Consider the following 16,091-nt stretch of genomic DNA (forward strand, 5'->3'; position numbering starts at 1 on the left):
CCCCTCGCTGCTGCCAACTGGCGTGCTCAGCTGCCTCTGGCTGTGGAGTGCATTTAAGGGAGCAAGGGTGTGTACTGTTGGCGGTGCAAAGGAGCCAAGTGCGCTGGCGGCAGTCAGAGGAAGCCGAGTGCGCTGCAGCAGCGAGAGGGAGCTGAGGATGCCAGGGATCGAAATGATGGGAAAACCTGACACTGACCTGACAATTTTCAAAGTCTCTGTTACTTCATTGCTTCTGGGGCTGTCCGGCAAGGGCTGGCAACCCAAATGCACCATGCTATGCAATGCACAGACAAGATTTCCTCAGAAAGAACAAGACCAAAACAAAACTGTCTGACTTTGGCTTTGAAAAGTGGCTCAACATGCAGAAAACAGAAGACGAAGCTTTTCCAAACACAGAATGATCTGGGATTACCTGCTAAAACAGCCAGTGTGGTGTAGTGGTTAAGAGCGGCAGGACTCTAATCTGGAGAACTGGGTTTGATTCTCCACTTGAAGCCAGCTGGGTGACCTTGGGTCAGTCACAGCTCTCTGGAGCTCTTTCAGCCCCGCCACCTCACAGGGTGTTATTGTTGTGGGGATAATAATAACATACTTTGTAAACTGCTCTGAGTGAGTGTTAAGTTGTCTGGAAGGGTGGTATATTAATCAAATGTTGTTGTTGTTGTTTTTAATATTGCTGTAGTTGGTAAAGACCCAGCAGCAGTGACTGATAGAAAAGGTGCCCTTGTGCCATCATTAACCTACATGCTAGGAAATGGAATTTCCAGACTACAGAGCCCTACATCAAGTTCATGTATCTTATTCCCATCTCTTATTCTGCACTAGAACAAGCACAATTGAGCAAAACTAGAAAGTCATGTTTATTCACAGAAATGTCATATTTTGATATTTGAGGCACACTTTCCCCATAACAATGAAAGTGTATTTATGCATCCAGCAGTCCCTTATTCAATCAATCTACCCTTAGCCTTCCATTGCAATAATTGGTTGCCCTAGAAGACATATCTCTATCTCTCTAGTACATTGTTTTCCCATTCTAAAATAATAATAATAAAAATAACATTTAATTTATATATCTTTCTTCAGGACAACTTAACGCCCACTCAGAGCAGTTTACAAAGCATGTTGATATTATCTTCACGGCAATCAGCCTGTGAGGTGGGTGGGGCTAAGAGTTGGCCAGTGGTTATAGTGGTATCTCAGCGATCTCCTGCCATGTCCTGTTTTTGAAATTCACTTTTAGGATAGTCACGTTAAGATCTACAAATATACATACCTTATGCACAGGACAAACTAATGGTCACAAATTTGACACTAAGAAAGGCAACACAGAAAAGCCTGTAGGGGAACTTTTTTAAAGTTTTTCTGGACATTCATTTACAGGAATCTTGTCTGAATCCACAACGGAGTGTGAGTGTCTTTCTGGTGTGTTTTATGATGTCATCGCGCCACGAGAGTGGCATCATGGGGCGATGATGTCATAAAACGTGCCAGAAAGATGCTCTCATTCCGCCTGTTTGGCACTGTGCCGGTGAGTGTGGATTCAGCCCTTGTTTCTGCCTTATTCATAAGGGTGACTTAGCACTGAAATTTACTAAATTATGGCATCGCAGATGCCTTCATTTGGTAAATGCATGGTTGAAGTTTCTGAGCTAGGGCACAGTTGCTGTGTGCTCAATTTCTGAGCAACGTACAGAGTTCGGAGTAGTAGCAATCAGGGCTTTTTTTCAGGGGGAACTTGGGGGAATGGAGTTCCGGAACCTCTTGAAAATGGTCACACGGCTGGTGGCCCCGCCCCCTGATCTCCAGACAGAGGGGAGTTGAGATTGAACCGGTGTGCTGCTGAGCAATCTCAACTCCCCTCTGTCTGGAGATCAGGGGGTGGGGCCACCGGCCATGTGACCATTTTCTCCGAGGGCAACCCACTGAGTTCCACCACCTCTTTTCCCAGAAAAAAAGCCCTGGTAGCAATCTTCTTCTCACTTCAAATGCATATCCTATAAGTGAGTACAAGCACGATTTCAAATAATATATATATACTATATTATTTTATTTTGAAATAAAAGTGCCTGTTATTTTATTTTGAAACAATATAAAAAAGAATGCAAATTAAGCCACAGCGCAATAATACTATTATATGCTTGAAACCATGTTAGCTGTAACTGCCTAGGTGGTCAACAATTGTGAATACACACCTGCTGACTACTTTATCAACTCTTTAGAGTGTAGACATTTTAAAAAGAATGCTTAACAGGCTTCCCGGGGCCATCAATTCACTTTAAAAAGGAACTGGTTCAGCATCCACTTCAGCAAACGTAGAAAATCACAAAATATCTATCTACCAAAAGAATCCCCGAATCTTATAGCAATATATTTGCTGTAGTTTTGAAAGTGCTACTCAACTGTGTTTTTCAGTTTCTTCTCTAAGCATTAGCTAGTTGGTTGCCCCTTTGAAATTGTACCACACCATTTTAGGTAACAGCAAAATGAAGAGCATGAACATATACAGAGTGCACATTCATTGCTAATTTTCTTTCTGGGCTGCACACAGGGGAAAAGGAAATTTTAAAAAGGCCTCTGATCTGCATCCCTCCCATCAGTTTTGTTCATACAAATAGGCAGGGCTTTTTTTCTGGGAAAAGAGGTGGTGGAACTCAGTGGGTTGCCAGCACAGGGGACAACTCTTGGCAGGAGGTGGTGCCCCTGGTACTACATGTGCACTCACAAAGTGCGTGCATGCTCCCAGAACCAATGATGTCACTTTGGGTCAGCTGGAACAAGGGGGGGGGGAGTTTTTAAAAGTTTAAATCACCCTCGGGCAAAAATAGTCACATGGCTGGTAGCCCCAGCCATGTATCCATTTTCAAGAGGTTCCAGAACTCCGTTCCACCACGTTCCAGCTGAAAAAAAGCCCTGCAAATAGGCTTTCTCATCGTTTCAGAGACAGCATCCAGGCTGCCATTTTAGGAATTGTCATTTTCTTCAATAGATACCACCTCACCATTTTGAAATGAAATGGAAATGGAAAGCAGAGTTTAGGAGTTGCTGATGCAGCCCCCCCCTTACTATCATGAAGAAATAACGGTTCTCAATCAAGGATAATTAGACTTATCCCACATCCAGCAAAACACAACAGCAGCAGTAAGCAAACAAACAAAGCTATTTCCGCAAGGAACCATGGGCCCTAGCCTTCCCCAGGGTTCCATACCCAAGATACAATATTATGATAACATAACTGCAAAGTAAAATAAAATAGAGACTCACTTTTCCCCTATCAAAAGGATCAGAATCTGGCCCTTAACAGAGTAGCATCGATTGCAGAGAAAACATGATGGGTGGTTGCAGTGTGCTGGCTGGTGTGTGAGAGAGAAAATAACAAACTTACACCTGTCTTAGGTTTAGAAAAGAAGGAAGAGTTCTTATAGGAACTCCATACTTTGATAGGAAAGTGAAAAGACAGATTCCCATCTACCTATCCAGTCTAAACTTGGATATTGATGGCAGGACAAGTCCTGCATCCATGGTGCAAGAAGGAGAGAAAAGGTAGTTGTGTGACAAAGGGAGAAAGAGAAAGATGTCACAGGGAGGAAATCCTGAGATTAGCAATCTACACATCAAAGGATAGATCAGGGCAATCAAGGAGTAAACAGATGCCCTGACCTGTTCATCTTTCTGACTCTCTAGTTGGTCCCACTCTGAACCCTGAGGGAAGGGACAGCATCAAGTCCTCTTCTAACATTGCCCAAATGTAAATTGGAGCCAAGCAAGTATCTTGGGCCTAATGGAGACATTGCAGTTAGACTGTTGCTACATGGAAAGTGGGTGGGGCTAGCCAGGGTTTTAGGGACTAAGCTACTTTGTGTGGGCCATAGCCACAGGTATTTTAAGACAGTGTATAAATTCTTTCTTTTTATAATTTTTTTCTATAAATAACAGAACAGAAAAATAAAATAAAAAGATATCACAATTATCATTACATCAACAGAAAAGAAAGAGTAAGCATAAAATAAACAATATTGTAAATAGTAAATAATTGTATGATAATAGCAACCGTTTTTGGTATGCCCTCTTGTAATACAAGATTATAATTTAATCTCCATCTTTCCCTTCTGCCTCTGTTTTGTTGCCAAGTAACTAGTAACTGATTGTGATCTGCAAAGGTTTTTGGTTGTATTTTTGCAATCTCTAGATTAATAACTGAAATTTTTGATATCCAGCACATATCAATCCTCGAATATGTTTGGTGTCTCTCAAAAAAGAAAATGTAGTCTCTAGTATTTGGATTTTTGATCCTCCAAGCATCTTCCAGTTGTAACATTTCCATATAATTAAACACATTTTGGGGAAGTTTGCCTTCTTTGGTCTTTTTCCACTGATCTTTTTAAAGCTCCATTACCCCATTTATAACTCTGAAGATCATTATCTCTTCTTCTTGAAAATCTAAAACGGATTGGAAAACATTTTCGTAAATTTTTTCTCTTGCATTATTTAGCACATATATTGTTGCTAGTGTGTAAATCTTGTCTTCTGGGAGCCTGATTTACAAAAACATATATCTTCCTTCAGAGTCTCTTAATTCTTCTGTAACATTTATTTGTATAAACTGTGACTCCTTTTTTATTATAAATTCTTAATAAAAACACAAATACATACTAGCAAACAGGAACAAAGCCCCTGAGAATCATCAAAATTATAATATGATACAACGGGAACAGTGGGCAGTCTTGTACTTCAGTTGCCATTGTATTACTGAGTCCTCCATGTGTCCCTGGTTGCCCAGCCAAATTCAGGGGGGCTTGAGCCCCTCAGCCCTCCCCCCCAAAGTTTATGCCTATGTTACTGGGCATGGCTGTGGCTCAGCGGTAGAGCCTCTGTTTGGTTTGCAGAAGTCCCAGGTTCAATCCCCAGTGATCGCAGAGAGTCACTGCTAGTCTGAGTAGATAAAGCTGAATTTGATGGGCCAAGGGTTCGATATATACGACAACTTCATGTGTGTGAGCAGATCCATATGGGATCCCCTGGGTCATAAGCCATCCCTAGTAAGAATATATGTTAACTAGAAACAAAGCCCGTTGTGCAAATAAATACAACGGGCTCTAGAAAGCTGGGGCTGGGGAGGGCTGGAGGGGGGGTGGGTCTGGGAAGGGCTAGAGGGCAGGGGGGGGGTCTGGGAAGGGCTAACAGGCAGGAGGAGTCTGGGAAAGGCTGGCAAGTGAAGGGGCAAGGGGGGTCTGGGGGGGGGGGCTGAGGCGCAGGGTGGATGCTCAAGTGCAGGATTTTATGTGTGGTCCTGCAATCACATGCAGGCTGTCTCTTGCTCAGCACACAGGCATGCCACTTTCACAGGAGCACCCTTGGTGTGATTGCTTTTGCAAATGAGTATAAATGCTACCACCGAGTCTCAGCTCCATTTTCGCAGTGAGAACTCTCAGGGATGGACACTGTAGAGCAAGTACTTTAGGCTCCTCTGACTTGCCAGTTTGTATTTCTTTAAGATGTGAGAAAGTGTCAAAATCTGCATTTCAATGAATGGATGGGGGCAGTGTCGGCGCCTCCATTGAGGCAACCCTGGCGATTGCCCCCAGCGCCTTAGCACTGGAGGGGGTGCTGGGGGCAGGGGCGCATGCTGTGGAGCTGGCAGTGGCAGTGTGCAGGTGGCTAACCGGGAGGGATGGGAAGCTGCCCACGTGCCACCCTGGCTGCCTGCCACGCCTGGCCCGCAGCTACTGGAGCCTCCCAGCTCTCCTGTGCTGCTGCTGCCACCAACACATGCCCCCGGCCGGGAGCAGCAGCCAAGGGCCAGGCGCAGCAGGCGTCCAGGGCGGCACACGGAGCAACAGATAAAATGGTGGTAATTTCATCCTGGCGCACCTACAAGAGAAAATGAAAAATTATTTAAGACCATTCCAATATTGGCAATATTGATTTACGGCCATGAACTGTGATTTTGATGAGCACATCTTACTACATAAAAGCGTGTGTTCAAGACGACTCACCCTGATTCCACTGCACAGGCACCCTTGTGCACCCCTAGTGGGGATAAGAGGTGAGACCTTGGCTGGCAGGCACAGGAGCATGTCAGGCTGCCTGCTCCCCCGCCACAGCATTCCCTGTACCTCCAGCCACCCGAACAGGGCTGGCAGGCGCAAGCAGGAGCGTGTCAAGCTGCCTGCTCCTCTCTCTCCCTCCCCTGCCACGCTTCCCTTGCCTCCAGCCACCTGAACGGGGCTGGCAGGCACAGGCAGGAGTGCATCAGGTTGCCTGCTCCCCTCCTCCCCAGTGCTCCCCACGCCTCCAGTAGAGTTGTCAGCTCCAGGTTGGAAAATACCTGGAGATCTGGGGGATGAAGGCTGGAGAGTACAGTATTTGGGGAGGGAAGGGACCTCAGCATCATGTAATGCCATAGAGTCCACCCTCCAAAGCAGCCCTTCTCTCCAGGTGAACTGATCTCTGTGGCCTGGAGATAAATTGAATTCCAGGAGATCTCCAGCCACCACTTGGAGGCTGGCAACCCTAGCCTACAGCCTCCTGGTTTGGCCCAAATGGGGCCAAACTGGGTGGCTGGCAGGTGCAGGAGCACACCAGGGTACCTGCTCCTCTCCCCACAACAGCACTCCCTGCCACACTAGCCATGTGTTCTGGCCCAAATAGGGCTGAACCAGGTGCTGCCAGGCACAGCAACGTGCCAGGGTGCCTGCCCTCCCCCCCACAGGGGTACTGGGAAGGGGGCAATGCCAGGCCCAGCCACCTTGCCCTTCCCTCCATCAGATCGGGGTGACAGAGGCAGCAATGCCTGGTCCGCTTGCCCTGCCCTTTCTAGAGCCCATTCCCCCCCCCACAATGGGCTTTGTTACTAGTGTATTAAATTATGAGTGATTAATGTATTCTACATTTATTTTTTTCATTGATGTTGTATTTAGAGAAGTGACGTAATGATGTGAGCACTTTATTCTTGAAATATTGGTTAGGTGATATATTATAACCACTTGACACTTTATACGTTGATATTGAACTTTATCTATTAATAGCTATATGTTTGATACAATTTGTATGTGAGATCTTTGAGGGTTGGATATTGTTTACACTTCTGGCCGTGGGGATTTCCTCCATCGATCAGGTTCAGCCTTACCAGGGGGTGCATCTCCCCCCCCTAATCTCTGTGGTTCCTGCAGATGGTAAAGGCTCAGCAGCAGAGCCTGATAAAAAAGCTAGCACCTCTGCCACTGCCTGTCACAATCCAGGAAATGGTGTTGCCAGTGGAGAGAGCACTAAGTTTAGCTCACGTATGTTATCATCTTCTGCACAAGGACAAACAGAGCTAAACAAAACTAGAGAGTCTCATTTATTCACAGAACTCTCATACAGTTACATCCAAGGTACGTTCTGCCCATAACATTGAAAGGACATTTACACTTCTAGAAACTCCTTGTTCAAATAACCCACTCTTCACCCTCCATGACAACAACTGGTTGCCCAATAAAAACACAGGACCTTTTTTCCTGGTGGTACACACCAGTATGCAATACCAGCACCTTTTTCCTTTGTACTAGCACCTGTTTCAGACTGTAGACTTGGGTCCCAAGGCAGCGAACACCATGAATGCTGGCACCGTTTCTTAAAGAAAAAACACTGTAAAAACAGATTCTTATCTATTTAGAATGTTGTTATCCTCAAAGTGGCATGCATAGGTCCCCCATCCCCCAATTTATCCTCACAACAGCCCTGTGAGGTAGGTTAAGCAGACAGCAGTTAAAGAAAAAGCACTGTAAAAACAGATTCTTATCTATTTAGAATGTTGTTATCCTCAAAGTGGCATGCATAGGTCCCCTATCTCCCATTTTATCCTCACAACAGCCCTGTGAGGTAGGTTAAGCAGACAGCAGACATTGGACAAGAAGTATAAAATGGAAAGATCCAAGCAGGTGTTGAAGGATCTGAGGGGAAAAGCATAATATCTCCAGTCATGGTCAACAAAACCTATGTAGCCCAAAATGTGGGAGCTGTTATAGGGGCCAAAGCAAACAGCATAAATAAGCAATGTGACTACTGCCAGTCCATAGGTGGCTTCTTGCTGGCCCAAACACTTGGCAGAGAAGCTAGGATGTATGTCACTTTGGCATAGTAAAACAGGCCAGTCCGGGAAAGGCCAACTTCTGTTTCAATTTGTACTTGATGGAAAATGAAACTCCTAGGAATTGGTCAACGCTGATTGCCCTAAGGGAAAGAATGCTGATGTATTCAGCATACAAGTGTGAATTCACAACTTCAAATCCAAAAATGGGATGAAAAAATTTAGAAGTTGTTCTATATTCACAAAAGTTCTTTCTTGGTCTAATGTGCAACGTGGCCTTCAGTGACGCTGGAGTACACTGCTGCTTGCTCTGGGTTCAGTGCCCTGACTTCACAGCTCTTTGCAGCATGGCCACAAGAGGAGGACTCCGTACCCACACTAGGCCCTCCTAATCCACTTGAAGAAGATAATCCAGCACCTCCCGCTCCTTCATCAGTTTCTCTGAGACGTTTGCAGCAGGGCAAAGAGCACTGTGGTAGAATGAGCCGGACTCTGCGGTAGAGGCCAGCCCAGCAAACAGTGACGTTTCGTCGCATGGCGTTGGACGAGAAGAAGAAGATGAAAGGATCCAAGCACGTGTTAAAGGAGCTGAGGGCAAAGCTAAAATCTCTCCATGTAGGGTCCTTCAAATTATGGTAACCAGATATGTGGGATATATTAAAGGGGCTGAAGCAAATGACAAAATTGAGCAAGGTGACCACAGCCAAGCCCATGGACCATTGCTTCTTGCGGGGCTGGACGTTGGGCAGGGAGGCCAAAATGCGGAGCACTTTGATGTAGCAGAAACAAGTGATTACGAAAGGGATGCAGAAGAGAATGAGGCAGAGTTCAAGCCGGAAGGGGTAGATGATCTTTTTCTGCTGCTCGTTGAACTCCTTATAGCACACCACATGACTGGAAGGGCGCAGTGATGTCTCCATTGAGTCATTGCGCATGGACCTCAGAACAAAGACGGTGCTGCAGTGGGAACCGACCAGTGACCAGATGAAGACACTGGCCACCACTGCATAGACCGACCTGCGGTTCAACTTATACTTGATGGGAAATGCAACTCCTAAGTAACGGTCCACGCTGATCGCTGTGAGGAAAAGGGTGCTGATGTAGATGCTGCTGTGGAAGGTGCAGCTGGTGATGCTGCAGAGGACCTCTTGGAAATGCCACTCATTTTTGTGGGCAGCTTCTGACATTTTGAGAGGCAGGAAGACTAGAAGCAAGATGTCAGATAAAGTCAGATTGAGCCACCTGCTGTGCCAGCAGCCTCTCAGCCCTCCGCCCAGCCGCCCGCCACCCTGCAGTCCGGCTGTGTGTGCATGCGCGCATGCATGTGGGGGCACGAGCAGTCCTGAAGCTGCCCCCCCCCAGCCTCAGGAGCCAGATATTCTGGCACCGGCCCTGGATGGGGGAAGTGAAGGAAACTGGGAATTTGGCAGTTCGGATACTTTTAGCAGTTGAGGAGGAACTGATATCGAATGCGTGCATGTACTCACATTAAGCAAACTGAAGTGTGAATGTGTGAGCGAGTGCATGGGAGGTTGGAGAGGGGACACATGCAATGAGGTTCACTTTATCATCCCTAGGCACTTTATAGTAAGTATTTCCACCCTTTGAGAGCTGAACAAAGTCAGTGTTATTAGTATCTCTACAATACAACTGGGGAGCTGAGGCTGAGGCCTACCCAAGGCCACCTCCTGAGCTCAGGGCAGCAGCTGGATTTGAATCAGCAGAATGCTAATTTGCAGTCCAACCACTTAACCACCATGCTACAGCAGCTCTTCATCAGTCATGGGCACCAGATTCTTATGATTAAGTTCTTCTAAGTAACCTAATTAGGACCTACTATGCAATGAAATGCACATTAGAAAAGACATTTTAATTCCAGCAACGTTTTCGAATCCTAGTTGTGCTCTAGATTGAAAGATGCTTCTTTTTTTCAAGGAGGGAGGAATCAAAGCCTTCCACAGGTGATGTGGCTAACCCTCATTTCTTCTTTGAAGAGCAAAATGCTGGGCATATTCATGTGCACTTAGAAGAGCGATGCCTATCTTTTGTGCAGGAAAAACAGGTACCTTATCAGGACTTGTGGAGGAAATAGTGGACTTGGGTGACCAATCCCCACTCCTGCTTCAAATAGGAAAGCTTTACCAACAATTTATCTGGATATTGCCCTTCCAGAATGAAACCGTGTTTTGATGCATAGGAAAAGTGCAATCTTTTGCAACTGGTTGCCCTCCATTTCCTAGGTATTGTCCAAATCAGCTTCCATATCCCCTCTCTCTGTTTGCCAAGCTGCTTTGAAAATAGCTATACTTCATGATCCATTCAATTAGGCAAGTGACAGGAAGACGTTTATACGGGGCCTGCTCCTAATATGAGCGCATTGCAAGGAAATGGCTAAATGGGGAGTGGTTGTTCTTTGCAGGACTAGGGGCCAAGCTACACATGACGAATGACACTTGAACAGCAAGTGTATTTCTCCCTGTTCACTTGCCCTCCACTCAATCCACTTGCCGTTCAAGTGTCATTCGTCATGTGTAGCTTGGCCCTAGCACTTAGTTGTCTCAGGGTGATTGTCCAGTGTGGTGCTTTATGAGGAGGTAATGCTTCCAGCAGTGAAACTATCTCATTAAAGTCACAGCTTTAAAAGGGTGTTTGTATCCTCCCTTCTCTCTGATAACCCCATGAACAGCTGTTGGTTGGATCTTTTCTTCTCAAGAGGAGGAAAACATCCCCTGAAGTAGTGGAGAGTGAATGTGAACAAATAACATGTGTCTTTGCAAAAGAAGAATTGGAAATAGGAGAACTCCTGAGGTTCTCAATACAAGGACAATCAGGTAAACACAAATTAGGGGCTGAAAACAAATGCAAAAAATGAACAAAAAAATGGAAAAGTGGTCACTTCAAGTAAGGAACTAGGTTTAACTAAGTTCAAGAACATGACAGGATCTTTAGAATAGCATTGGAGAATCTTGATCATTTGTGCACAGAGGCAAGCCACCTCTTGATGCTTTCCTCTAATCCCTGCTAGCCTATGGGAGAAAAATGAAGAAAATGGGAGGGTATGCTGGCATTTTGCTGGCATATGTTACTTCTGCCCAAAATCAGAAGAGATGTCATTAGGGTGAGGGCAATGCTCTGGGATTCACCCCAAACTCTACGGTTAAAACTAGACTTACAGTGCTATCCTAAGCAAAGTTACTCCAGTCTAAGACCGTTGATTTCAGTGGGCTTCGACGGGAGTAACTCTCCTTAGGATTGCACTGTTAGAGTCCTGGAGGGTTGCCCTCTATATAATGTCATCATCACTTCCAGTTTTTCCTACCCCAGCACCCCAATTACTCCTGGCTGCAGCTGGCAGCTCTATAAAAACAACATTTTATGTCGGGCTGTCAGTCGGCAACATAAACCCTTTAGTACTCTAAAACGTGTGGGTGAGAGCACAGGCAAAAGACTTTTCAGTTTTATTTATATGCCATTTTTTTCCTTGAACCATACAAAGAATGTAATTAAATTAGAAGTTTGCAAAAACATGGGCAATCCAAACTGCTCTCTTTCCATTCTGGGAAGTAGTTTCCAAGTTAATTGGCCATGCTTTTCTACTTTAAGTAGGAGAGTATTGGTTGCCCAATTCCCCAGCTTCCTCCACAAGTACAGATAAGGTAGCTGTACCACATAAATACATCACTTTTTGCTTTTAGACGATAGAAGGCGGGCTGACCGCAGCATGAATGGATTACTCTGATTCTTGCCCTCCTCAAAGAACAAGCAGAGAGGCTGTCCCCCTAGAACACAAGTAAGATTTGAAACTGCATCTGGACTTAATATGCCATTTCTATTGCAAAATGTATTTAGCTGCATAGTAGAATAAGGGGTCCCAATAAGGGTCCTAGGTGGAACTTAATCATAATTCCCCAAAAGATAAGACAGAGTGATTCTGGGTGGGTGATTTCAAGTCTGACGTAGTCTATCGGCCAACCTTGAGGGGCTGCTAGGAAGATAAAAAGGAGAAAGAAGCAGCTTCTTTGTTGTACTGAGTTTCTTTAAAGTGGGGCAAAAACCTTCAGAATAGAAAGCTTTATATTTCAGCGAGAGTTTTTTTCAGAAATATATATGTCATATATAGTCACTGCTTAAGTGGTATGTTTAAGTGGTATGTTCATCTATATTCATTGCTTAAGTGGAGATGTGGTCGAGGTTTTGTTCTGTAATGGTAGGGCTCAAAAATAAGAATGAGGGAAGATGGCTGGCATCCCATTGGAATGGAGGAGGTGACCAAGAATGTCACCCAAAGTCCTGTGAAACATACTTGGATTTCATGGTAGAGGAACTGATATAGAAAGTGTAAGTGGCAGATAGGCGATTTGAAAGACACCAGTGTATGAAATGTCTGATTGATGAACCTTTTTGATTTTTTCAGAGGTGGTGGGAGAGCATGCTAAGGTATTCTGCTCATGGGTTTGGATTGGAAACACGCTTCCTGTCTTAGCTTCCTATCTAACGATCGCGCCTTCCTTTACAGAAGCTGAGAAGATGGCCGCCCATGCTGCTGTTCTTGCCATCTATGTCTTCACTTTCCTGATTGGCCTCCCTGCCAACTTCCTGTCCCTCTACACATTTCTGGTGAAAGTCTGCAAGAAGCCAGTCCCCATTGACATCCTCCTGCTCAATCTGACTTTATCTGACATCTCGCTTCTGGTCTTCCTGCCTCTCAAAATGTCAGAAGCTGCCCACAAAAATGAGTGGCACTTCCCTGAGGTCCTCTGCGGCATCACCAGCTGCACCTTCCACAGCAGCATCTACATCAGCACCCTTTTCCTCACAGCGATCAGCGTGGACCGTTACTTAGGAGTTGCGTTTCCCATCAAGTATAAGTTGAACCGCAGGTCGGCCTATGCAGTGGTGGCCAGCGTCTTCATCTGATCACTGGTCGGTTCCCACTGCAGCACCATCTTTGTTCTGAGGTCCCTGCGCAATGACTCAATGGAGACATCACTGCGCCCTTCCAATCACGTGGTGTGCTATAAGGAATTCAATGAGCGACAGAGAAAGATCTTTTACCCCTTCCGACTTGAACTCTGCCTTGTTCTCTTCTGCATCCCTTTCGTAATCACTTGTTTCTGCTACATCAAAGTCATCCGCATCCTGGCCTCCCTGCCCAACGTCCAGCCCCGCAAGAAGCAACGCTCCATGGGCCTGGCTGTGGTCACCTTGCTCAATTTTGCCATCTGCTTCTGCCCCTTTAACATCTCCCACATTTTTGGCTTCCTTAGTTGTAAGGACCCTGAATGGAGAGATTTTAGCTTTGCCCTCAGCTCCTTCAACACCTGCCTGGATCCTTTCATCTTCTTCTTCTCGTCCAACGCCATGCGACGAAACGTCGCTGTTTGCTGGGCTGGCCTCTACCGCAGAGTCCGGCTCATTCTACCACAGTGCTCTTTGCCCTGCTGCAAACGTCTCAGAGACACTGATGAAGGAGCGGGGGCTGTCGGATTATCTTCCTCAAGCGGATTAGGAGGGCCTAGTGTAGGCACGGAGTCCTCCTCTTTTGGCCATGCTGCAAAGAGCTGTGAAGTCAGGGCACTGAACCCAGAGCAAGCAGCTGTGTACTCCAGCGTCACTGAAGGCCACGTGGCACATTAGACCAAGAAAGAACTTTTGTGAATATACGACAACTTCTAAATTTCTTCATCCCATTTTTGGATTTGAAGTTGTGAATTCACACTTGTACGATGAATATTTCAGCATCCCTTTCCTTACGGCAATCAGCATCGACTGATTCCTAGGAGTTCTGTTTCCCATCAAGTATAAGTTGAAATGCAAGTTGGCCTATGCCATGGTGGCCCTTTTTGCTATGCCAAAGTGGCCTCTCTGCTCAATATCCAGGCCAGCAAGAAGTAGCAGTCCCATGGTCATGTTGCTTATTTATGCTCTTTGCTTTGGCCCCTTTCATCTCCCACGTTTTGGACTACATAGATTTTGGTGACCATGACTGGAGATATTATGCTTTTTCCCTCAGTTCCTTCAACATCTACGTGGATCTTTTCATCTTATACTTCTCGTCCAATGCCATCCGATGAAACATTGGTGTTTGCTGGGCTGGCATGTACCAGAGAGTTCAGGCCATTATACCTCACTGTTTTTTGCCCTTCTGCAAAGATCCCAGAGACATGATGAAGGATTGGAAGCTGTTGGATTATCTTCTTAAAGTGGACTGGGAGATCTGGGTGTGGCCAGTGAACCCTCCTCCTCCTGCCATACTGAAAAGAGAAGAGGGGATAGCTAGGGATGCTATTCCCCAGGAGGGGGTGGGGGATCCCCTACTCCCACTATCTGCCCCCTGCCTCTACTTGCCTTAGGATTGCCAGGTCCCCTTACCCTCCTGGTGGGAGGAGGGGGACCCAGCGCTCAACTTCTTGGTGCTCAGAGAGTCATTTCCCAGAAGTGATGTCATCGTGTAGAACTGGGGAGTGTGTGTGCGTGCTTGGCAGCAGGCTGATTTGGGCCCCAGATGGACCCATTTTGGGTTCAAATTAGCTCACTGTGAAGAGCGGGAGTGCTCTCGGGCCAGTGCAGTGATGTCAGTGATGTGGTCACGCCAGCTCCGGGAGTGCGCCCAGGAGGCCTCTTCTTTGCCTTTCCCCACCACCGGCCAGGTAAGCAATGGCTAGGGGCAAAAGGTGGGAATGTGGGATCTCCCACCTCCACTGGGGGGGGATGGGATCCCTAACTCACCTGGATAGCAGGTGAGGGGAGAGGTGGATGGATGCTGCCCCAAGCAGCTTCTGGAGTGGTGCAATGATGTCACCTCCGGGAATGACAACGTTGCACCGCTCCTGCAGGAGCTCCTGTGCTTCTCAGCCAGCTGATTTTGTCCCCAAATGGGCTGAATTGGGCCTGTTTGGGGCTCAGCCCCCTGAGAAACGCATGTGCTCCTGCAGCTACAGTATGACATCACTCCTGCAGTGACAGAGCTGAGTCCAACAGAGCTCCCGGTGTTTGATAAAGAGAATTGGATCCCATATAAGCTGGGGCTCAGACCCCCTCCAAAGCAGATGCTTTATCAACCAGCGTTGGCAGGATTCAAGGGGCTGTCTGTGCTACATGTGCATACAAGGAACTCTTGGGAATGCTGAACAGGTAAGTGCCAGGTGCCCCTCTCCCGCCAGGATGGGAAGTGTACCTGGCAAGGCTACGGTCAGCCCACTGAACCCTCCACCAGAAACACGCTCCACCATGTTGCATTGAGGTTTGGCACAGCAGCTGGAGTGCAGAAGAAGCTCGCAACAGCAGCTGGCCAGGCTTGAGGGGGGATGGAGCCACACAGTAGCTAAAGGAAGTCTGCACAGAGCCTTCTGCCAGGCCTTTACCATCTGCTGGACCCGCAGAGATTAGCAGGTACTCTGAAAGATCTCATCTTTGGATGCCTGCAGACTGAATTTCTGGCAAGGCAGACATCAACCTCAGGCGGTTGTTTCTCCAGGCTAGCTTGTACGCATTACAGCATATATTGCATTACACTTTACTATTTATTTACGCTTTCTAGTCCAGGGGCTGCAACCGCTATTGCCGTCGTGGGAAACCCTTTCACTGAATGAGAGTAGCCAGTAACAAGCCCTATCTTACAATGGCCCCAGCCACTTTCTGGAAAGCTTGGCAGGTGCCAGGGGAAGCACGGGCAGGTTCCATGGTGCTCATGGGCACCCTGTTGGGGAAACCTACATTACAGCATATGCAGGCTAGACCCTGATTAAAGCAGCAATTACACAGAGTCAGTGTGGTGTCGTAGTTGCCTTCCATTTCCTAGGCATTGTCCAAGTCAGCTTCCATATCCCCTCTCTCTGTTTGCCAAGCTGTTTTGAAAATAGCTATACTTCATCATAATCCATTCAATTAGGCAAGTGACAGGAAGAAGTTTTATGGGTCCTGCTCCTAATATGAGTGCATTGCAAGGAAATGGCTAAGTGGGGAGTGAATGTTCTTTGCAGGACTAGCACTTAGTTGTCTCAGGGTGATTGTCCAGTGT

General features: G+C 46.5%; 1 protein-coding gene and 1 pseudogene across 1 annotated transcript; one reads left to right on the forward strand and one right to left on the reverse strand.

The window, feature by feature from the left end:
- Nucleotides 1-8,331: 8,331 nt before the first annotated feature.
- On the reverse strand, nucleotides 8,332-10,088 carry LOC129342948 (free fatty acid receptor 2-like). Its single transcript, XM_054998905.1, has 2 exons — nucleotides 10,047-10,088; nucleotides 8,332-9,360 (listed from the first exon to the last, which is right to left on the reverse strand). Exons 1-2 carry the CDS (start codon nucleotides 10,086-10,088, stop codon nucleotides 8,332-8,334), a joined length of 1,071 nt encoding a protein of 356 aa, XP_054854880.1.
- Nucleotides 10,089-12,598: 2,510 nt separating this feature from the next.
- On the forward strand, nucleotides 12,599-13,708 carry LOC129343713 (free fatty acid receptor 2-like; annotated as a pseudogene).
- The last annotated feature ends 2,383 nt before the right edge of the window (nucleotides 13,709-16,091 follow it).

Source organism: Eublepharis macularius, chromosome 15 (genome assembly GCF_028583425.1).
Source record: "Eublepharis macularius isolate TG4126 chromosome 15, MPM_Emac_v1.0, whole genome shotgun sequence".
Taxonomy (NCBI): domain Eukaryota; kingdom Metazoa; phylum Chordata; class Lepidosauria; order Squamata; family Eublepharidae; genus Eublepharis; species Eublepharis macularius.